The 24,801-nt window shown below is 31.7% G+C and overlaps 4 protein-coding genes across 4 annotated transcripts; 3 read left to right on the top strand and 1 right to left on the bottom strand.

Moving 5' to 3' along the window:
- Positions 1 to 1,022: 1,022 nt before the first annotated feature.
- LOC125822551 (ATP synthase subunit beta, mitochondrial) lies at positions 1,023 to 4,061 on the top strand. The gene is made up of 9 exons (XM_049501962.1): positions 1,023 to 1,523; positions 1,824 to 1,899; positions 2,076 to 2,164; positions 2,392 to 2,509; positions 2,602 to 2,705; positions 2,795 to 2,953; positions 3,062 to 3,286; positions 3,387 to 3,698; positions 3,822 to 4,061. Exons 1-9 carry the CDS (start codon positions 1,065 to 1,067, stop codon positions 3,933 to 3,935), a joined length of 1,656 nt encoding a protein of 551 aa, XP_049357919.1. The 5' UTR covers positions 1,023 to 1,064; the 3' UTR covers positions 3,936 to 4,061.
- A 486-nt stretch (positions 4,062 to 4,547) lies between these two features.
- On the bottom strand, positions 4,548 to 6,454 carry LOC125822555 (loganic acid O-methyltransferase-like). The gene is made up of 4 exons (XM_049501967.1): positions 6,109 to 6,454; positions 5,668 to 5,992; positions 5,135 to 5,493; positions 4,548 to 5,056 (listed from the first exon to the last, which is right to left on the bottom strand). Exons 1-4 carry the CDS (start codon positions 6,178 to 6,180, stop codon positions 4,697 to 4,699), a joined length of 1,116 nt encoding a protein of 371 aa, XP_049357924.1. The 5' UTR covers positions 6,181 to 6,454; the 3' UTR covers positions 4,548 to 4,696.
- Positions 6,455 to 11,668: 5,214 nt separating this feature from the next.
- Positions 11,669 to 18,478, top strand: LOC125822562 (integrin-linked protein kinase 1-like). The gene is made up of 11 exons (XM_049501974.1): positions 11,669 to 12,025; positions 13,750 to 13,842; positions 14,818 to 14,901; positions 15,031 to 15,098; positions 15,196 to 15,316; positions 15,647 to 15,720; positions 15,808 to 15,870; positions 16,716 to 16,807; positions 16,898 to 16,986; positions 17,862 to 17,971; positions 18,324 to 18,478. The coding sequence occupies exons 1-11, from the start codon at positions 11,756 to 11,758 to the stop codon at positions 18,460 to 18,462; spliced, it is 1,203 nt and encodes a 400-aa protein (XP_049357931.1). The 5' UTR covers positions 11,669 to 11,755; the 3' UTR covers positions 18,463 to 18,478.
- A 2,571-nt stretch (positions 18,479 to 21,049) lies between these two features.
- LOC125822560 (uncharacterized) lies at positions 21,050 to 21,665 on the top strand. Its single transcript, XM_049501972.1, has one exon. The coding sequence runs from the start codon at positions 21,080 to 21,082 to the stop codon at positions 21,632 to 21,634; it is 555 nt and encodes a 184-aa protein (XP_049357929.1). The 5' UTR covers positions 21,050 to 21,079; the 3' UTR covers positions 21,635 to 21,665.
- Positions 21,666 to 24,801: the final 3,136 nt, after the last annotated feature.

A 24,801-nucleotide genomic window follows, 5' to 3' on the forward strand; every position in this document is an offset into this window, starting at 1 on the left:
GTTGGAATGGCGCGAGAAGGTTTCTTTGTAAAAAAAACTGGTACTCTGTTCCTCTATCTTTGAAAAACCCTGGTTTTATGAGAATGGCTTATGCGACACGTTTTATTATTATTCATTGTTTTTCTTGTTTTGATTGTAATATTTGTGTGTTGTTGTTCTATTCTAGCATAGTTGTTTCGTTATATTTTTTTCATACCTGATTTTAGTATCTCTTGTTTTTGTTCGTTATAGATGATTTTTTGTTAATTGTTATATTTTCTTGTAGTTAAATTTTGCACCATTGAATAAACTGTAGGATATTATAATTTATATAGCATCTTTTGAACCTTAGAAGATTGAGAATCAATGACTAAAATAAGTCGAAATATATTGTTTAGAATATTTCCATTTTTCACACAACTCACACCTAACTTAATATCAATAAACAATTAAAAATTATCATTTTTTTTCGATTAAGAAAACAAATACTACAAAATTATAGAATAATAAAAAAATGTACAACCTAAAGCAATTTAATTATCTATAACTAATAACACAAATATACAAGAAGTAATACATTTGCAACAAGAGAAATCAGTAGAGCTTAAGTATATGTTGAAAATATGATGATAAAGAAAAATCTCACTTCCTCTTTGACACTTTTCATTTTTAAAGATTCAAACCATTTAAGTTTAACCTAAAATTTGCATATGAAATCTTTAATTATTATTTTTTGAAATGAAGTTTTCATTATTTAAAAAGTATCATAAATTATACTAATTGACAATTCAAAATATTTTTTAAAATATATAAAAAAAATACGATAACAAATAAACTTATTTGAATCATTTGATACAGAGGAGGTAATAATTAGAGGATATAATGTGCAATTTAACAAATTAAATTGAAATGCTTTTATCCGTCCTTTTAAATCTCTTCATGGTACGAACACGTGGTGCTTCAACATTGTTTGAACTCGTCGGACGCAGAATAAATCGTTCTTCTTCAAACTGAACTCTCTTTTACCCATACAAATGTGAATTCACCTGTAACCTCACTGGTGTGTCACTCGCATTTCCACAACCATGGCTTCTCGAAGGTTCTTCTCCTCCATGCTCCGCTCATCCATACGTCACTCTTCAACTAAATCCTCACTCACAAGTTCTATTCATCGCTCCTCCCCTGCAGGCCACCTTCTCCACCGCGCAGTGAAATATGCTACCGCTGCGGCCGCGAAGGAAGCGCCGGCGCCTCAGAAGAAACCAACGACGATTAAGGAAACCGGCGGCAAGATCACTGATGAGTACACCGGCGCCGGTGCACTTGGGAGCGTATGTCAGGTGATCGGGGCTGTTGTGGATGTTCGGTTTGATGAAGGACTGCCACCGATTTTGACGGCTTTAGAGGTGTTGGATCATGATATTAGGGTGGTACTTGAAGTTGCTCAACATATGGGAGAGAATATGGTTAGGACTATTGCTATGGATGGAACTGAAGGACTTGTGCGTGGTCAAAGAGTGCTCAATACTGGCTCCCCTATTAGAGTAAGCTTGACATTGCATTCTATTTACATGCTGCATTTAGTGGCGCAACCAGGATTTCTAGTAAGGGTTCAAAATATAACGATGTAAACATAGGTAGAAATCCAGGGGATTCAATATTTACTGCATATACATAAGAAAATAAAATTGATCTTATATATATAACTTTTCAATTTCTTTCTTTTCCATATGGCGTTTATTTGATTTCAGAAATTCAGTATCTTTTTCTCTGAATTATATATGTTTGCTAGTTTGGCGCGCTCATAGTCCTTCTAAGTTCTAATCTTGGTTATAAAATGGCAGGTGCCAGTTGGCAGGGCTACACTTGGTCGTATTATAAATGTCATTGGAGAGCCCATTGATGAAAGGGGTGATCTAAGTAAGAATCTGGGCATTAGCTAAAATCATTTGTTTTCCTGTTAATGGCAGTAATATGTGATATGTTGCTTTGCTTTTTCCAATTTTATATTTCGTGTTCATTTAGATGAGCCTTTACTTTTTTATATTGTCTTTCGTTTTTTATATTTGCTTTATTGAGATGCTGCGGATCTACAGAAACGGAACATTATCTCCCAATTCATCGTGAAGCTCCATCTTTTGTTGAGCAAGCAACAGAACAGCAGATTCTTGTGACTGGAATCAAGGTGCGTGATACTTATTTTGTACACTAGGACCTGAGCACATCGCAATCTTCATCTGTCCTCATCTATATAGTTTTGGTGGAAGCAAAACAGGAATAGCAAATATTTGATTAGCATGTGCAACTTACTAAATGCTGTTGGAAGACGATATACAAATCATCCTGAATGCATAAATCATGTGTTGTCTACTTGGTGTGCATCCTGTATGACTTTGCTGCTTTTGATGACAGGTGGTAGATCTACTTGCTCCGTATCAAAGAGGTGGAAAGATTGGACTTTTTGGTGGTGCAGGTGTTGGAAAGACGGTTCTTATTATGGAGCTTATTAACAATGTTGCAAAGGCCCATGGTTTGTTACTAGTTGTACTAGGAGTAAAAAAGAATTTTCATGTATTCTCTTTCTTTGAGTTAATTTAATTTTGCATTCTTTTCTCGTCTCAGGTGGTTTCTCAGTGTTTGCTGGTGTTGGTGAACGTACTCGGGAGGGTAATGATTTGTACAGAGAAATGATTGAGAGTGGTGTTATTAAGCTTGGTGAAAAGCAGGTCTATGTAGATAGCATTTGCTTTTCAATATATGTATAGTGCAGACATTTCTTACAATTGGCTGATTTTGCATGTACATTTATCTGCAGGGTGAGAGCAAATGTGCTTTGGTATATGGTCAAATGAATGAACCTCCTGGTGCTCGTGCTCGCGTTGGGCTCACTGGACTGACAGTTGCCGAACACTTCCGAGATGCTGAAGGGCAAGATGTGCTCCTTTTCATCGATAATATTTTTCGCTTCACTCAAGTGAGCTATCTTTTCAAATACCTTAACTAGTATATTTTACTTTTTCAATTGTTTAAACTTGGTGAAATGATTTCTGATTCTCTACCTCTTTCTCTGGGACTGCTCTAGGCCAACTCTGAGGTGTCTGCTTTGCTTGGTCGTATCCCCTCTGCAGTCGGTTACCAGCCAACTTTAGCTACAGATCTTGGAGGACTTCAAGAAAGGATTACTACAACCAAGAAGGGGTCTATCACATCAGTCCAAGCTATCTATGTGCCTGCTGATGATTTGACTGATCCAGCACCTGCTACCACCTTTGCTCACCTTGATGCTACAACTGTGTTGTCTCGGCAGGTTAGTTTGTTAAGTATATTGGTATTTGGTAGTATAGTATGTTTCAGAAAAACACTTTCCACGCTGTTTTTATTAACATCATCATTATCTCCTTATGCAGATTTCTGAGCTTGGTATTTATCCTGCTGTGGATCCTTTAGATTCTACGTCCCGTATGCTTTCTCCTCATATCCTAGGTGAAGATCATTACAACACTGCACGAGGTGTACAAAAGGTTCTCCAGAACTACAAGAATCTCCAGGATATTATTGCCATTCTGGGAATGGATGAATTGAGTGAAGATGACAAATTAACTGTTGCTCGTGCCCGTAAAATTCAGAGGTTCTTGAGTCAGCCTTTCCATGTTGCAGAAGTATTTACTGGTGCCCCTGGAAAGTATGTAGAGTTGAAAGAGAGCATCCAAAGTTTTCAGGTAACCAGGAGCTACTTTCTTACTGAGTCACCACTCACCTCATCTGTTCATCTTCATTGAGCAGAAATTATTTCTGTATATAGTTTCAAACTTCATTTTCATTTGGATTTTCATTCTGAGCAGGGTGTCCTGGACGGTAAATATGATGACCTATCGGAGCAATCGTTTTACCTGGTTGGGGGTATAGAAGAAGTCATTGCTAAGGCTGAGAAGATAGCAAAGGAGTCAGCTAGTTGATTATTCAGCTGCAATTTCTTGTTTCTGTTTGTTTTGTTTTTCCTATATGGATAGATAGCTCATGAAATAGCAGAGAGACTGGAGATGCTCAAACGGCCTTTTAGTTCTTATAAGTTAGTCTACACTCTACACTAAGCATTGATTTTCTTCTCTTCTCCTTGTAGTTTTCTAGCTAAGTTGATTGAAATGAGTTACAGGATGTCAGAAGGTCATTGCTTCTTTTCGTGTTTCTCTTCAATACAATAGATCAATTTGTGTTTACCTTTCCACCTGCTGAATAATGCTCTTGAAACATCTATAATATCTAATGTACGAAGTCTGAAACCTGTAGCATTTGATCCAACTGCTTAGGATTGTACGAACCCAAAATTTGCAGGAATTTACTTAATAACAGAGCTTTGGTAGAAAAATCAAGTCAATATATGGTTTCCATGTCCTTTTTTATCACAGTTTCTCCAATCATTACATACTCAGTTTGGTCATGAGCATCCTGTGGCAGTGTATCAGTTTTCTGTTTTTAATTCCAGAAGAGTGGGATAATTACCATACAAAATTTTCAATTCAACAAGGGATTATCTTCCTTCATTATACAGTGAAACAAAGGAGATCCTGTGAGTTTAACTGAGCTCGTTGTTTTCAGCTTGAACTATTTATTCATATGCAGGAAACAAATAAAATGCACACATAAAACAAGATCACACTCTGCAAACAGGTGAACAATAACAAAGTTTGGAAGCACATGATAAGTTTTAAGAACCAAGCTAGGATCCTGGTTTGGATGTTTCGGTTTTACGCTTGAGAAAGGCAAAGTAGCTGGCATCTGTGCGATATTTATCATCTTTTAAAACTGGATGTGAGTCTAATTTTTCAGCGTAACGTTGAAACAATTCCTCAGTGATGTCTTTCCCGAAGTGTTGCTGAAATAGTTGCTCTGTTACTACTCGCACAGATAACACTGCAGCTTGGACATCAATTACAACTTGTCTCAGGGGAGTTGGCAGCTTCTCAAACCTTACGATGTCAAAGCATCCATGTGTCTTTATCAGTGTTTCCAATTCCATTGGAGATGTGTAATAGTATGGAAGGTTGAACGAATCCAACTTTTCTTCAGACATAATGCCCTGCATTGGATGTTACATCATTTCACATTTCAAGTTCCTGAGGAGTAGACAGGTGAAAACTGAGAATCAATTACTTACCATGTTGGCCATATCCTGTAGGCAAGATCCAAGAATGGTGAAATTGATTGCCATGGGAGAGTCAGAAGGAAGCACTCCATCAAGAATAGTAAGAGTAATGATGGCCATTAATCCTCCAGGAACAAGCTCTTGAGCCCTTGCATCCAAAAAGGCTTGTATATCTTTTCTGAACTGATTTGAATATGCTGCCTCTACTTCTTTTGCTGCTCCACTGCTACTGTAATGAATTCTCCCCTTGTTCCATGCTGCTGACTTTCTGTCTAACACTTCCTCTGGAATTCTTGACAGATACAGAAGTGACATCGAGCTGTGGGCAAAGTGTAGGAATGCCTTTGGAAATACTCGTCCATAGAAAGAACCTACACATAGTAGATTTATCAGTTGTTTGATTACCAGAAGAGCGTACGCAAACTTTACTTCCCAATAGACCCTCGTTCAAAGGGGAAAATAGTCCAAAGTAGACTAAAAAAAGGAAATAATAGAAGTACGAGAAACAACACATAGTAACAGAACATAATCATGAATATATATACCTGGGATTCCTGTAGTGAAGTAGTTGGGTTTGTTGCCATGGATGTAATTGAATAGAGTATTGAAATCATTTTGGACTAAATCATTAAAGAAAACAAGGAATTCTGGTACTTGCAATTGAGGGTTCTCTTGGTCTTGTTCATTTGATTTATACTTGGTTTCCACTGCTTCAATGATATTTTGAACTGCAAGATAAGTGTTTCCCCCTACAGAGCATCCAAAATCTGCTACACAAAATGGGCTACAATCAGGGTTTATTATTCCCACATCAAGCTCCTGCTCAATCAACTCGGCCATTACTATCTTTGAATATCCCACCAACTGTTTCTGCAGCAACAACAAAAAAATCAAATCCAAAATTCAAAGTCATTACGTAATTATATACACAACTACAATAATATACTCAGTGAAATCTCACAAGTCAGGCGCGTTAGGGCCATCACCTGGTATTCAGAATTGTTAGCATAGCTGTTAGGGCCATCACCTCCATTCATGTGAATTTTCTGATTATCCATACTTTGCTACTTTATCCTTTAATTTGTGGATCGAACAATGCCTTACTTTCCAAAGCTGAAGAACCACGCTACATTTATAAATAGGAGTGTCAATCTAATTGTCTTTTTGTGAACATCATCGAATGGGAAAATAGATTCCCTAGCTTTCACCATTTCATAACTAAACCAATCATTATGCTCGCTCATGAATCACCTGATAATAATTTTTGTGTATTTAAATGATATATCAAAAATAAAATCGAATGGTTAAAATGAAATAAGATTGTCAAAATAAAAATCAAAGACAAGTTACAGAAATTGTCTATATATTTGTTCCAAATAAAAACAATGTATACGTACGTAAAATTTTGGCGCATGTTCAAATTGACGTTAACAATTTTAGGATTTTCGGAAGACTCTAATATTACATACTATAGGACCACAAATGATTAATGTTAAACAAATTAAAATATGGTTCACACAGTTCACATCCATTTATATATCGTTTTTATTAAATATGTCTGAAATAAGTTATTATACGTTTGATACATCATGGTTTGTCATTTAGGAAAATAAAAAATAATGTATAGCAAAAAAAAGTATGTAAACTATCACCATGCATCATACTTAGAGCGCATTATTGTTGGGGTCAATAGTACTTATTTTGAGACAAAAAAACATTTTTTTAGAAAAATTAAGGTGTTTGGTTAATCAATAAAATTGCAAAAAAAAAAAGCAAAAGCAGAAATTCTTTTTTAAGACCAACCATTCTTTGCATAAATACATATTTATCAATATATCTTTTATATTTATATATTTTTGTATGTGGTGATTTAATTTGTGGAACAATTTTTAAATTTAATGTGCGTGATAATTTTAATTATATTTAAATTATTGTGTTAATATTATATTAATATTTACTAATTAATTTTATTTATTTATCTATGTATGACATTGATTGAAAATTTGAACATGTAAACATTATGTTATATTTTTGTATCATACTCTAATATAAGTTATGTCTTACAAGGAATAACAAGTTATGCCACTTATTCCTATAACACGTATGTCATTAGAGGTATACGTTTAGTTCTTAACCCACAAGGTAAAAGTTCTCTAAACTTATGCCTAGTGAATTAGATACTACACATTTATGTCGAATAACTGAATTCCTACAAAATATATGACAAAAAAAGGAAAAAAATCTCTAAGTTAAATCTTGAAAAATTAGGTCATAATTAAAGGTATTTTGATCTGTAAATTTTCATTGAATGAGAGAAGAATAAAAATTAAAGATTAAAAGTCACTCCAAAATAGTAACTATTTATGTAAGAACTATCGATAGGGTCTCAAATTTCGAGGAGTATATATATATATATATATCAACTAACCTATGAAACAATCTGAATGTAGCATTGTTTTGTCATAGAAGATAAAAATAATGTTCAAATTCATTGCTATCGCATAGAAGAACTTTGAATTCATATGAAAGATTTAAAACAAAAGTCATTCTTAAATCAATTATTTCTAGATTCTGGCTATCCCAATCAAATCAAAAGAAAGATTGCTGCTCAAACTGATTAAGCATATCTTCCGTGGAAGACAACTTGTAGACATCTTGACTTAAGCTCCTTATATCTTCAAGGATTTCTGGTGTGGCGGTTGCAATTGCCAGTTCGCCCAATATCTTAGATTGTTCTTGATTTCGACTATTAGCAGAAGACAATTTTTCCTCCAAGAGTAGATAATTCTGCCCAAATCCATAGTTGTCGCCAAAATTCAATGACACTTGTTTAGCAGCCGTAGCATTTCGAAAATTGCTAGCTATCACATGTTCGTTCTTCGATGGCAACACATCAATAGAACTGTTGTTTGGAGAATCAATTGAAAGAGAAACGGTCTTAAAAGGAGGATGAGATCTTTTGTAGAACAACACATCACCTGTCTTTTTATCCCTAACAGCTTCTAAAGGTGCCTCCATGATAATTTTTTGTATATTGAACTAGATCTATTTTGTGTGTCTATATATAATACTGAAATTTGTGTTAACACAAGAAACCTAATAAATTTGTTTCCATGATGTCCAAGATTATTGAAATATAAGAATCTCTGACCAAAAAAAAATAAAATGTAAGAATCTAGTCTTCACTCTACTTATAAGGTAAGTATGAAGCAAGTTAATTATTATTTGTCCTTTTAATCTTCTTATTACCTAATATTTTTGTATTTTCAAAAAGAAGGTAATATAAATTTTTAGCATTTAAATTAAATACAAGCACAAAATTTTTACGTTGTTTATAGATAATTTATATAGTAGATGTTGAACTACTCTCAAATTTTTTGTGTGTTTGCTTTTCACATTTTGAACCTTTCAATAAAAATTGTGGTCACGTCACTACCTCAACTTAAGGTTGTTAATTTTATAAACATTTTTAGTTTAATCAATTAAAAAAAATTATGCTTAACTGTTTTTTTCTAATTTAATTCTTAAGAGTCCCTTTCCATAAATATATTTGAATTTGCGTTTCACACATATTGTTCGTTCCTCCTCTTCTTTACAAAGATACTTTTAAATTCGTTATTCTTGAAAAAAAAATCAAATATTTTGATTATTTTAAAATTGTTATTCAAATATGTGACTGATTATATATATAAACTCAATTTCAACACTTATAAATTGCACTAGATACAAAACTCGTCTCAATATGAGCCAAGATATTACTTCTTTTTTGTTTCTATTTATTTTATCCTGCGTGTCTTGCACTTTGCTTCTGATCGGGCACATATAAATACTACCCATATAGAAGACTCTACAAGTAAATGTGTCTTCGTCAACATACATTTGTGTCATATTAGGTGGAACATTTGTATTTATGTAATTTTTATATTTTTATCTATTTTAATTTACTTATCTTATTTTCTTTAGCTTTTTATTTATTTAAAAATCACTTTTAAAAAATATTATAAATTACGACAATTATAACTTACTATATTTAAAAGACATATAAAAAATTTAATTGAATGTCAAAACTCTATCGACACCACATAATTGGGAAAATAGAAGTAACACATATTCTTTGTAAATGACGTAAAAACACTATAAATCACAATAATTAATAATTTAAATATTTAAAAGATATATAAAAAAAAATTAATTGATTGTTGTAATTGTATTTATGCCACGTAAATTGAAACATAAAGAGTAATCTATATTATTAAAAACTTATATAAAAGTTATATAAATTACAATAAATAATAACTTAAATTATTTAAGCATCATATAAAAATTTGAATAACTCTCTAAATTTTAACTATATCACATAAATTGAAATTGAAACTTGATATATTGAACTTGTATCTATATCTATCTTCTTCAAATATTTATATCAGCACTATTAATTTGTATACAGCCAAACAAAACAACAATAAAACACTACTACTACATTACCTTGCCTATTTCTTTTATCATCACTAGATATGAAATACCTCCACTATCTCATTTTATATGATTTATTTTTTTAGTCCGTCTTAAAAAGAATGACATATTTATATATTAAGCAATATTCTCTCCATCTCCTTTTAACTGTCATAGTTTCTTTTTTGAGAATTAAATGATATTATGAATTTTGACAAACATTTTAAAATGTATTTCTTTATTATATTGCTACAATTTTTTTTGCAACTTATAATAATTTTTCATGTAGTTTCAAATATCTAATTAATGTAATCTAATTTAGCTTTGAAAGTTGGTCAAATTGACTCTCAAAAAACACAACAAGACAACTAAAAAGGGACTAAGGGTGTGTTTGGTATGGAGGAAATCATTTTCTAGAAAATATTTACCAATTTTTTCATGTTTGGTTGGCTTTAAATGTTTTCCAAATCAACTCATTTTCTTCAAATTTAAGGAAAATGACTTCCCTTCCAAAATTAAGGAAAACATTTTTCAAAACTCTACTTCATCTTTTTATTTTTTTCTTACCCTACCCATACCCGGTGACCGTACCCGACCCTCCCCATTCAAAAAAAAATTAAAATTCTTAAATTTACTTATTTTTAAAATTTCAAATATATTTTTTATCCCTACCTCTAAACCACCCCCATCAAACAAACAAAAAAAGTAAAAATTATTTTCGAAAAATATTTCAAATTTTAAGATTTTTTTACCTCACCCAACCCTTATCACCTCTCCCTCCCCTCCCCCCCCCCCCCCCCCCCTCTAAAAAAATTGTTTTTGAAAAATATTTCAATTTTTTTTACGCCACTCCCCCTCCCCAGCCACCTTCGTTTTTTTTAAAGAAATAAAAAATTGAAAGTATTTCAAATTTTAAATTTTTTTACGCCACCTTACCCCCACCCAGACCACTCCGTAAAAAATGTTTTTGAAAAATATTTCAAATTTTAAAATTTTTTTACCTCACCCAACCCTTATCACCTCTCCCCCCCCCCCCTTCCCTTCCCCCCTCTAAAAAAATTGTTTTTGAAAAATATTTCAATTTTTTTTACGCCACTCCCCCTCCCCCGCCACCTCCGTTTTTTTTAAAAATAAAAAATAAAAAATTGAAAGTATTTCAAATTTTAAATTTTTTTATGCCACCTTACCCCCACCCAGGCCACTCCGTAAAAAATGTTTTTGAAAAATATTTCAATTTTTTAAAAAAAATCATTTTTTATGCCACACCCATCCCTACTCCCCAGGCCATCCCCTTCATGTTTTATTTTTTTATTTTAAAAAAAATATATTTTTGAAAAATATTTCAAATTTAATTTTTTTTCATTTTTACGCTACGCCCTACCCCCTCCCTCCACCACTCCCACCTAACCATTCCCGTTAAAATTTTGTTTTAAGAAAATATTTTAAATTTTTAAAAAAGTCATATTTCACGCCACCCCCTACCCCCTATCACCCATTTTTAAAAAAATACAAAAAAAATGTTTTTGAAAAATATTGCAATTTTTTTTAAAAAAATCTGGGTCAGGTCCTGTATCAGATCTCAGGGTCAGATTTTGGAACGGTCATCGGAGTCTTGTCCTAGTAGTGTCGGGGTCGGGTCCTAGATCAATTATCGAGATTGATTTTCTGATTAGAAATAATTTTCCTAAAGAGTAATTTTTAGTCTCAAGCAAAAAATAAAAGATATTTTTTGAAAAAAAAAAATTCATTCACCAACCAAACATGAGAAAATAAGTTAGAAAATCTACTTGTCTTCCAAAAAAACATTTTCTTCGTACCAAACACACCCTAAATGAGTAACAATTGAACTTTAAAATATCTATTTTAAATAATTTATAGTCATATAAAATATTTATCACACCATAATTTTTTATTTTTTTTATATCTTTCTTAAATTCGTGTCAAGTCAAACTAACTAGGGAGGAGTAATAATTTAGGAAACGCCCAAAATGAAGAAATGATATAATGTTTTTTCATCACGCTAATATACAAGAAACGTCGAAGAATAATACAAGAACTAAGCTAACTTCGTTAAAACCCAAAACCCCTTTCTTGGACTGAATCGCCCATCCATGGCGACAAGAAACGTTTATCTTTATGTTAATTTTCTTCAGGCAGTTTTGAAGTTCCAATTGTTGAGATATGGAGATCAGTACAATATTGATGCGGCATAAAGATTCTTCATCTGGGCATTTTGACATGCAGATGATAGGCACTTTCTTGAGTTTCGCATCAAGGGGTGACAGAGTTGGTCTCAATCAGATGCTGAGGCAGGGAATTTCACCCAATGTACAGGACTATGACAAAAGAACTGCTCTACATCTTGCTGCTAGCGAAGGACACGCCTCTATTGTTGAACTTCTTTTGGCTTACAAGGCTGATGTTAATCTCAAAGATAGGTGGCTCCGGACTGTAAGCCCCTTTTCATATACTATTACCCTTCTCTGCTCGTCTTTCTTCATACTGCATACAACCCCATTCATTTATGTTCACACATGGTTGTTACATATTGTTTTATAATGTATTATATTATACATGTTCTATTGTTACATCGTTACATTATGTTAGATATCAGCAATTTGAAGAAAAAAAACAACAAGAAAAGTAGGGTTACGGAGTAGTGCTATCATAAAAAGGTAAGGAATGGTAAAAGATGAAATATGATTATTAGATAATAACAAAAATAAAATGAGAAAAAAATAATAAGGTAACAATCAGTGGCGGATCCAGGATTTCTGTGGAGGGGGTTCGAAATATAAAGAAGTAAACATGTGAAAATTACAAGATAAAAAACTGAGCGAGATAGGAGGAAACTAGTAATCTGAATCCAATAAGTTTAACTTGCCTTGTCATGTCGCGTTTAATTTTTTTTACTTTTACCCTTTTTCATCAAGGTTTTTTAAAAAAATATTTCTTGTGCTTTTTTTCTCTTTTATATTGCAGTGTTCTACTCTATTTTTTGAATTTTTTAAAAATACAACCACTAAGATATTATAATATATATTCATAAGATAAATAATTGACATCGTCGATTTTTTAGTTCATTTAATTCAATTTACTAGGTTGATCATTCGTGAAAAAGATAAATGATGAATAGAACAAATAAGTTTAGTTTAGTTTTCATCTTTTTAAAATCGAACTGAAAAATAATAAGAAAGAAATACTATAAAATTAAGGGCGGAAAATCAATTAATTAGATTTTATTAAAAGATTATACACGATTTTTAAATTTCTTCATTCGATTAACTTTAATTTAATTTATTTTATATAATATTTTTGTAAATCAATTTCAAATTTAATAATAATTCATCGTTAGTACATGAAAAGAAACTTATGTAGAAATAAAATGAGAAGTATAAATAAGAAGAATAAAAGACAAAAATATCTAAAATATATAAATTTAAACAAAGATAAATTGAGAAAAGGAAATAGCATAGAGAGAAAAATAATGATAACAAAAATAATAAAGCTTTACATTGAACCAAAAACAATGAGGCACTCATTCAGTTGGGATTTGAGCCCAAAACGAGAGCCCATTCAACCTTCCAAAAACAATGAAATAGAGTTGGATTTGAGCCCAAAGCAAGAGCCCATTCAAAGAAAAAAAAAACCCAAATGGGAAAATGTTGCAGCGAGTGGGAATCGAACCCAGACCCTTTCAGTTAGAGTTGAACTCCTGAACCACTGAACCATGCTTCTCTTTATATTTGAGGGGGTTCATTTTAATATATGTACTCATAAAATCAGAAATAGACCTTATATATACAGTGTAATTTTTCGACGAGGGGGTTCGGGTGAACCCCCTGACCTCCACGTGGGTCCGCCCCTGGTAACAATGTGATTACACCAAATCAGTTGTTACATAAAATGGGAAATTTTCTTGTTGCATAAGGATGGATTTAACGATACTATGCAATAATTTTTTAGTAAAAATCAAACACTGACAGTGCAATATCATGATGGTAGTTACCATTTTTATCAATTATTAATTGATGCTTATTTTATAGATTAACCTGTAATTACCTTAGAAGTGACCTGATTGTATACTTATGTTTTAACTTAAACTCTCTGTTTTTTAATGCATTCCTATGATGAGGAATTAACCATCATTATTTTCCTTTCAATTGGTTGTTAAGCCCTTAACAGATGCAAAGTTGTACGGGCACCGTGACATATGCAGGATCCTTGAGGTCTGTGGTGGCAAGGATTCCAACAGTGATCATCCTTTGGTAAGTGTTCATCGCTAACAGTGATCATCCTTTGAAATTTGATGTTATGAATTTCTTATATGGAACAGATCTTATTAATTTTCATTTACTTAGTGTGAGCATCAAGTTCTTACCATTCAATAAGAGTTGTATATATCATATCATGTCATTCAGGTGCTTAAAATATTGACAATAGCTTCATTAAACAAATAAAACTCCATCTTATGAATTCTGCACCTGAAAACACACTTGAGACATACATGGTAGACTTAACTTTGGTAGAGTGTAGCTCTAGCTTAAATGTTGTTTACACAGACTGCTTGACAAAGTGAAGTCTGGTTGAACTTCACGAATGGAAACTTCTATCTTTGACATTGCAGTTTTAGTCACCTTTGTTGACAATTTATGGAAAAATATGAAGTCTTCCTTTATAAAGCTATGTCAAAATTGCACTTTCTATCTTACAAAATAAGCATAATACTCATTTTTGGTCCTATGTCATTGCTTTGGGATATAGCTAGCTTTCACCTGTTGCTTGTTGAACAAAGCACCAATCAATTACTTCACATAAACTTCTCAAGCCTTCATCCCTTCCGAGAGCCATACAATTCTTTCTGCATTACCTTGTAAGATCACTCCATTCTGGCAATGTGAATTTGGGGGATGATATGGAGAAGGGCTAAGGTAGCAGAATTTAAGAATGTAACTGAGCCCTGTCAGTTTCACTGTTGAAGGACTAACTGCTTATTTTCCAGAGAGTAGATGAATAGAGGACTCCACAACATTGGGGGATATACTTGAACTTACTTCCAAATACAAGGACACAAGCACATGTTAAGTCAAAAACCATAAGTTTTCACTTATAAAAGTTCCAAGCCTATTAGTGCAGAATTTACTCATGACTGTGGTTTCCGTTTACTCCTTTGCTGTTTTTGCTAATCAATCTGAGTAAGAAAATGTCCGTTGATATGACAAGTTGAATTTTATGACATGCAGACTGTTCGGCGTGAAGAGGATTCAATTGAAATGAATATTGACATATCTGAACTGAACTTGCAGCATTCTTCAATAATTGAGCAGGTATTAATATGGAAATCCAAAGGTTGGGATGTCATGGTGCTGAGTATATTCTAGGGCTTCCTAGGGCTGTTTCTTTCTTTTACTTAGCATTTAACTTTCTAGGAACTCAATCCTTTGTTATTTTTACAGGGCTTATTTGGGGAGTCTGAAAAGGTCAAATGGCGTGGAACATGGGTGGTTAAAACCGTAATCAAAAGGCATTCAATTTATATGTCATTTTTATTACTATAATTATTTAACAAGGCTTTCTGGATTAATTCTTTCTTTTAACTTTTTCCAATATACTTGATGCAGGGTTTTTTCTGCTAAGGTTAATACTTTACTGAGGGAACTTCGACATCCAAATATTTTACAGTTTCTTGGATCAATTGTGCATGGTGATGAAATGATCTTGATCACAGAGTATTTGCCGAAAGTATGCTGTTTCTTCCCTCAATAATATTGGCAGAAACAGTTCAGATTTTTTTTGTAGGACGGCACTCAATAATCATTTTGTGAGACATGATGCAGAAGTAAATGCATTTTGTAGCCTTCACTATGCTGTACTATTAGTAGATATTTTTTGCCAAAGTACTATCACCTAATATTCCTGGGTGCTAATTGTTATGGAACTTATGCCTATTAAATTTTAACATTGATCTTCAAAAATTTTCTCCCAAGATCTTTCAGTGATTGCTAAAATGGTCAAGGATAGTCCCTGTATATGATATACTTCTTATTATGTTTTCCCATATATTTATTTCAGGGAAACTTGCAAGATATTTTGAGAAAGCGTCTTGACCCCCCAACTGCATTGCGCTATGCACTTGACATAGCTAGGTACAACATTCCACTTATTTCCTGTTTAGGTTGATTTCATTTTATTATGTGAAGAACAAATCACATTAGTGCTCACATTGAACACAGGGGAATGAATTACCTCCATCGGCACAAGCCCTTGCCTATTGTTCACAATAACTTGCATCTGAAGTATGTCTATTCGTTTATCCTTATTAATAACATCTCACTGCAATTTTTTTATGTATTTATTATCTTCTATACTTGGGAATTGTAGTTGAGTCTGCTTTCCAAAAATAGGATCAGGGAAAATAACTGACTTCTAGTTTAAGTATTTCTTTTTGCTGAGTTATTATGATTATTCTAGTATCTGTATCTTGGTGTTTAATCACAAATAGATAGTTGTTAGATAAAACCGAGTGCTTCTTTTCTTTCAGTTTGTCTGTCTATGATTTTCTGCAATGGATTCTAGAGAGTTCTTTTGTTTGTAACAGTATTGTCAAGCTGCAGGTCGTTTACATCTTTGTGTTATGTGCCTTGCTAATCTGACTTGAGATTTCTATCCTCTTAAATGTTCAACTGTCTTATTACTTCATAACTCAGAGCATTTGGGTATGTTCACGTTTTATTGCCAGAATATTCATTATCGAAGACATGAAAATGCCTTTTATCTTAACTGATTTCAATTATCAATAGGACTCTTGAGTCAACATGCAATTGGATGTCTAGGTTTCAACTAACATATTGGTCATTTGAATGAATGGTGCAAGTATGCATTTGTTCAATATTTTTTTAGTATGTTGATGTAGAGATGTCAAACTGTTGGTGGCGTATAAATGCATTTTAACCCACTTTTCCATGCTATTTCTATCTGTGTGACTTCTGACATGCCAGCAAAGTAATATACGATGAAATGGACACTAATTTGTTTAGTTTATGAAGCAAATTCTAAAATAATAAAGTTAAGCTATATAGCATATGTCCTCCCGAACAACTAGCTGTCATCTTCACTGAAGTCTTTTCTTAATTTGGTCCAGGAACTTGTTACTAGATGAATGTGGGCACTTAAAGATTGGTGAATATTGGGTTCAAATATTGGATAATCAAATATATGCAAGTCAGGACTGTTGTATGAAGACTTTTTGGTTCTTGCTTATTTGTTTGTTCATTTATTTTGGGTCACATACTGCAGCTTATAATCAGTCTCTTTCTTTTACAGGTCAATCAAACAACGGATGTAACTTAATCAGTCATCTGTGTCATGACATTAGCAAAGATATTTATTCATTTGGCCTCATCTTTTACCAGGTAGATTCATGGAGTTCTCTTATCATATATGTAATCAGCATATTGCAATAATCCTCCCCTTTTCTTACTGCTTTTTGTTGGAGATTCAAGGAGTTCTCCAACAATTGAGCATAAACTGATCCAACTTTTGGATTAACTTGAGTTTGTTGGACCTTCTTAAAACTAATAACAAAATTCACATAAAATGTTGATAGATTGATAAATTAAAACAAATGATCTGTGATTTTAGCTTACCTTTGGAATTCCACTTAGTTTGCTATTAGCACTAATGCTGCTACTTAATTCAGGCGATCTTTCATGATCTTTTACTAGTTTGATGAGCATCCTATAGAGTGCTTACTTGAAAAGCTACAAGAAAATTGAATATTATCCTATTAAGAACTGGATGATCGTGACCTTTTTTATGTGTCATGAAAAGGGTAACTAGACTTCAACTTTAATTACATATTCTGAAGAAGGACTAGCTGGATGCACCAATACCTAGGAATAAACAAAGTTGAATTTATTTTTTTGGTCGGGTAATCAAGAGGATGAGTTCAGATCCTCTCAATTCCAAACTTTGGCATTAACTTTCTTTAGTTGAGTGCCAAAGTTGTTTCTCGTTAGATGGAAGTTCTTTCCCCACAGTGAAAGCTCAAACCAATAGAAAAATAGTGACAAAATGAGCATGATCTAAAGTTGTTTGAGGCATAAACTCAACATGATGTAGTCCACGTAGTAGTCAGTTGTACTGGTAGAACTTTTTCTTTGGTTCATTGCCAGTGAAAAAAAGTTGTGTTATTAGAGTAGGTCATCTTTTTGTTTACTTTTTCTTACTTGACTATTATCACATGAGTTTCCATTAAGATTCAGTACTAACACTGGAAATGCTGCAGATGCTGGAAGGAAGACAAATAACTGACAGGAGTTTTGAGACCATGCATATCAAGTCTGTAGATTTGGAGAAAAAGCTTTATACAGGTCGATACCCGAGTAGAATTCTTCAGTAAGTCAATCACTCAATCTTGAAGCTTTAATTTAACTTCTCCAATACATGTCTTATTACCCAACTCAGTATATTCTTCACTAAACCAGCTTCTAAGTAATTCATACATAGACATCATGATCCATGTTGATAAGAGGTTTAGTGATACGAGACTATCTGGTTAGAGCAACTCAGTATATGTTTAAATGATTATACTATCAGAAATACAGGCTACTAAGAACTCGAACATACATTGTAGCTCAAATTATTTATTGAGATCCCAATCAACAACTCAAAAGGACCAAAATCCCGTACCCGTAAGCTTCAATTGTTGGCTCTGCCTATGTCGATAACATATTGTTATTTTGTTCAGGTTAATTGAGGACTGCACGAGTACAGTTCCTTCTACAAGGCCATCATTTGCTACAGTAATAGAAATCCTAGAAGAAGTCTCTTTACTATCAAGAAAAACAGGTTGCCCGCCGTGTAATAAAAGCAAAAGCCCCAAGTAAATGAATTTAATTTGCTAGTGATGGATATGCTTTGATACACACCATAAATTTGAAAAAGTCAGTGAAGAACTCATTCTGGTTCATGAATATGAGTTTGATATAATTCCCAAGTTGACTTTCATGTATTTGACTTTGTGTTACTATAATGTATATAGGAAATTTTACTTGCTTGACTTTGTGTTAGTTATCTTTTGGTATTACATATGCTTTGACCTGCTCATATTAAAATTAGTAATACTAAAAATTGTTGGAGTGGGAAATAAGATATTTTTGTTTGACTTAGATGTAGTCTGTTCTAAGGTTTACTTTGCAGAGATAGCCGTCCTAATTCTTAGGATTTGGCAAAGAGAGACTAGCACCACGGGTGAGTCATTTTGGATTAAATTTAATGGATCACTTGAATATGTGTAGTTTTTCTAATTATCATTAAATGCTAGTTTTTAAATTTCATCCCTGCAATGTGATTTGGAATTAAGGAAATGTCAAACGGTTAATTGTTGCTTCAATTAACTTAGGAGGCATGTAAATTGTATTATCTGTTGTTTCGTGTTGTTTGATTATAGAATTATTGTTGTAGTACTGTTTTGGTACTATATGATGATTTTGTATTTTCATTAAGTCTTTTTCTAAACTGTTTTTCTTTTGAGCTTGAGGGTGAAACAACCTCTATACCTCACCTCTGAGGTAGAGGTAAAGACTCATTTGTATACACTTTACTCGTCTTCTCAATTTCAATTTGTGAGACTACATCAGGTATGTTGATGTTGCATGTCAATCGTAATTTTAGCCTGCGTGGAGATCTGGAATTTTACAGCCAAAAGTGAAATATTTTTGGGAAAATGTCATACGATATAAAAATATATTTTCTCATGGATTCCCTTGTACGGCAAAAGATGACGGTGAGTTTAGGATATACTATTATTTATTATGTGAATATGAGATGATTTCTCAACAACGCCATTTAATAGTAACATGGAAAAATCAATTATTTAGTACACAACCAATGATTAGTAAGCAAGCTATACTAATAATTTCCAAAAAAAATTAGTAGTGTTTTTTAATGAGGGATTAGAAGAATAATGATACCACTAATGTCCTTTGGTAATGAAAATTGTGCATATGATCTTGTAACGCGGCTACTATACCGTCACGATTCCTGGAGTTGCTCTTTCTTGGGAATTGGATATTTAATGTATGTTATAATTGAAACCAAAATTCAACTTTAGCTTTGCTTAGAACTAACCTTTTCCACTCATGATATTTTCATCTCCAGATGAATCCGTCCATTTTTACTTGCTCATAGTATTAAATTAGATGTTCATTTTCTGTTTCCCAATTTAGAAAATGAAACAGATAATTTATTATTTAGTTTCTAATTTATTTTTATTATTACTTATAAGTATTTTTTTTTAAATATTAAATTTATTATATTCAAAATGTGATGTAGTAAAATATATATTTATTGTTGCTCAAGAATGGTGTGAAATAATACTGAAAAGTAAAATTAGCGGAGTTTTGGACAGCATGCCTGACGCCACTTACAACAAATTTAACTTTATTCAAGTTCTTTGCTTATTATGTTAAGTTCTAACCAACTCTCCTAACCTCTATGATGCTCTCGTTACCCACTTGAAATTTACCTCCAACCATCAAAAACCGCCATTTTGGTCCAACATAGGGAGGAAATCGAGATCTAAATTCTACTCCCTCTGTTCCTTTTTATATGTCACCTTTTTACTTTGCAATTGCATTAAGAAATTATGTAACCTTACCCTTCTACCCTTATTTAATTTTTTTGGAACTCAAGTTTTCAATCAATGAATATGAATTAATCTATTTTGATTAATTAATTTAACCAATGAACATGAATCATTTACTTAGCTTTTCTAAGTTGGTCAAATATATATTTTCAAGGCAAATAACTCACAATGGAAAAAAAGGAACAATATGTTAATTTATGCATTGATTTAATGAAATGACAAGTATTATGGACTAACTATTTATAGAAAGAGATGACATATAAAAAGAAACGGAGAAAGTAGTATATTGCACATTTATATAGCTAAAGAAAATAAATAATGAGGAAACGTGAATTTTAACTTTAAAAAATAAATAGGGATGAAAGCAACTCTATTTTGTTTTTGCCTCTATCAACTTTAGTAAATACGAGTAGCATCCACTATTTTCCAGATATTATCAAAACAAGTAAACATACAGCAGAATTTGGTAATAATGACACGTAAAGCAAGACCAAAAATATACAAGTGGCCTCCACACGCATTTAACAGAAAAAAGGGAAGAAATATGATAAAAATCCTCAATATCAATCATAGAAAGTTAGAAACCAACTATATAAACGTACTTTCCTTTCAACTTCGGGTACACAAAATGTATCATCAAACGCGGATGTCAACTGTCATGTGCCCTTTTTCTTTATAACTACAACTGTCTTCTATTCATTAATTAATACTAATATTTTATTATTTTTGACTTTTTCCTTTTACCAACATTCCCTTTATTTAAATATATGACAAACCCCATTCAGTATCCTCAAAACAATCATATTCTCAAGAAACTCATTTACAGAAAAACTCAATCTTGTTTTTTGTTATATACTATGGGTAACTATATTTCTTGCACTTTATCAGGACCAGGAGGAAACAAGCAATCAAGAGGGGTAAAAGTTATATTCCCATCTGGTGAAATCAGGCATTTTTATCAACCAATCAAAGCAGCAGAGATTATGATGGAAACTCCTAATTTCTTTCTTGTAAACACTAGGTCACTCCATATTGGAAGGAGATTTTCTGCGCTAAATGCTGACGAAGATCTTGAAATGGGAAATGTTTATGTTATGTTTCCAATGAAAAGACTGAATTCTTTTGTATCAGCTGCTGATATGGGTGCTCTGTTACTTACTGCTAACTCTGTTTCCAAAAGGGTGTCAATAGGGAGTTTCAGAATCTTGCCTGAATCGTCAGTTGCAGAAACTGAACAGATACAGATACAGGGGAATTATTATGAAAAATCGACTTTGCCTAAGTTGAATTTGGATGATATTGAAGATTTTTCAAGTGAAGAATTTAAGCATAGGTTATCTATGTGTAGATCGAAGAAGCCATTGTTGGAAACTATTGCTGAAGAACCAGTTTGTTTAAGAAGAGGATTTTGAAGAAATTTTATTAATTCAAATTCTCTTTGAAGTTTAGGAAGGAAAAATTATTCTTTTAAAGATTAGGATTCATTTGTGATTTACATTTATCATTTAATTCACAAATTCTGTTTATTTTTTTATTCAATTGATTTTTTTTTGAGTGAGGCTAAGATTGAAGGATCGAGAGCTGAACTTTTGTATTGGAGCATAAAGAAAGTGTGTGGTAATTGTAAATTTTTGTAATTTTGTGAAAATATTTTATAGCATAAAGAAAAAAGTATTGCGTTTTGGTCCTATAAATGATACTTCATCCACCTCAAAATACTGTGATATATCATATATTTTTATTGACAACCCTCGAAAATACTAATTATGAGGAGTATTATTCAAGTATTTTATGAAAATATCTTTGTTGAAGTAGGCACGTCGACAGAGACATGTATGCTTCAACTTGAAACTCCCTCTTAGGGCCCGTTTGGATATGAAATCATGAAATAAAGTTGAAGTTTTGTTTAGACATGTGATTTGAACTTTTGATATTGTATATTTTCTCATATATAAAAGCTCCATAAATTGTAAAGCTATTGAAATTGTCCAAATTTTTTATACAGTCTTACCAAATAAGTAAAAATAAATAAAATAGCATAATACACTATCACAAAATTATTCTAAAAAATACTAACATTTATTTGATCAAACCTTAAGAATAAAAAGAAATAAATTGAACATAAGTTGGAATTGTAGTGTTCAAGTTGTTAGAAGCTAAGAAAATTGTTTTTTCAATTAATGGCAAAGTGGTTAGTCTTGTCCACTCAATATAATGTTTATTTCATTAAACATTGATTTGAATGAAATAGTAATAATTTGATTAAAAATATACTGAATTTGGTGAATATAAATGGTAAATTAAGAATTGATTTGAAATAAAAATAAATTTTATATTAGCTAGAATAATCATTAGATGAGATATAAACGGTTTAAAAAGTAATGTGACGAATTATAAATTTTATTTACATATGAAATAAATGGCTAGTAGATCTATATAAATTAATGTGAGTTTTTTTACAAGATATATTCTTGTGGGACAATTTTTATATTTGAAAAAAAATCTCAAATCGTGATTTTTGGAGAATTTGAGATTTCATCTCATGATTTTATATCATGAGATGAAATCAACGTGAAACAGAATGTCCAAACACTGATTTCATCTCATAATTTCATATCGCGATATGAAATCCCATATTCAAACGCATACTTATATATACAACAATCATGCATCATTTTCTATATTCTACCATCAATATAAGTCAGGACGCTTGGTAATTGTAGTGTTATTTGTTATAGGTTCAATCGAGCCTAATATTTTTGATACATACCTCCATATATAAAAAAAAAATATATAATTTCAACAAATATGATATTCCTACCCTAATACTCGATCAAATATGACGAAGCTTTGGTCACTAGAGAGAGAGGGGGTTGGAGCAAAAGTTTACAATTCAAGATCTTACTTCTGATATGGGAAGGTATTGATTTGTATATTAAAGATTAGGAGTATCACTTTTGAACGAGCAAATGATATTCTATCTTTATTTATAATTTGAACCAAAGAAAATCTTTTAAAGATCACTGATAAATAATTTACAGATTTTATGTTATTTTCTTTTATCACACTGTCATATAAAGTGAGTAATAATTTTAGAAAAAAGTCCGATTGGGTATGATTTTAAAAAAATATATATATAAGAAAGGTATACGCTGTGCATTTAGTAATGGACTTCATGAAGGCTACACTGTTCTTTCCTTTTAAAAAAAAATAAAAAAAATTATTTCTCGCTCGATGTTCTCATAAATTATTAAACTAAAAGTATGGGGGAACCACTATATATAAACATTTTTTTTTTTTTCCTTAAATAACATAGACATGTCAATAACTTACTATTCCCTCTGTTTAAAAAATAATTTGTTTTCCTTTTTATCTATTTAAAAAAGAATGACCTTTTTCTTTTTTCGGTATCACTTTAATTTCAGTTTTCCACTAACATATTTAAGGTAATGATACAAAAAGACAGTTTAGTACATTTGACATAATTTTAATTTAAAATCACAAGATTAAAAAGTCTTTATTTTCTAAAATTCTATGTCAAGTCAAACTAGACCATTCTTTTGAAATAAAAGGAATACAATGTTTTGGGATAGAACTCTATATAAATTAAAGAAAAAACAACCAAAAAAAAAAAGGCTATAACTAATGAAATGTCAAAAAATTAAAATTCTGGAAAATGTGAAATGGAATCGAAAGGGTAAGTCTTCTATTCAATATTTATACTAAGGTCCGACTAGATTCAAATGTAATAAAAAAAATTGATCTCTTACAAAAACGATTTCATGGTATCTTTTTTCCTACGAAATTCTTGATATTATGAAATAGTTAATGCGTTGAATGAAGGTGAAAATCAAGAAATGATTTGGTTGGTGCATTCTACAGCTCATTCCTTCGTAAGATTATGACATCCTAATCACTAGTACTATAATTAAGAAGCGATCTGCCTAATCTCCAAATTAGAGCAAAAGTATACTCACACTTTTAAGCAATAATCAACGTATAAACTTTTAAGGCTCATTGATTAATCTCTCTTTGAAGTTAAACATTTGCACGAATTTAGTGTAATATAATCAACATTTAGAGGAAGCAGAATAAATTATGAAACAAAATTCATAATTATATATTTATTTCTTAAATTTATATGTGTCAAATAATGTCGCATATATTGAAAGTATAAGCCAAGGGGAATAAATACGGTAAAATCTCACTAAATTAATATTCGGTTAATTCATAACCTCTCTAAGATAATATTTTTATTTGGTCCTGACTTGGTCCAATGGGAAAAAATTACTCATTTCGATAAGATAATAAGATAATATATTTTTAGAAAACCCCTATATAAATATCTGGTCCCATTAATATTATAAATTAATAATTCGTTAAAAGTATAAATATATCTAAGATAATCTAGTGAAACATGATTCTATTGTGTTCTATTTTTTGTTAAAATATAACTATTATTGAAGCTCATCTCTAACTTTTCTTATTATATCCAAAAAAATTGGTGTTGTCTTTTCAAACTGCACCATAAAAATGTGAGGAGTTCTAAATGTGATAAGTGTTTCCTTATCCGTAACTA

Source organism: Solanum verrucosum, unplaced genomic scaffold, assembly GCF_900185275.1.
Source record: "Solanum verrucosum unplaced genomic scaffold, falcon-dt-bn FXZP01000103.1, whole genome shotgun sequence".
Taxonomy (NCBI): Eukaryota; Viridiplantae; Streptophyta; class Magnoliopsida; order Solanales; family Solanaceae; genus Solanum; species Solanum verrucosum.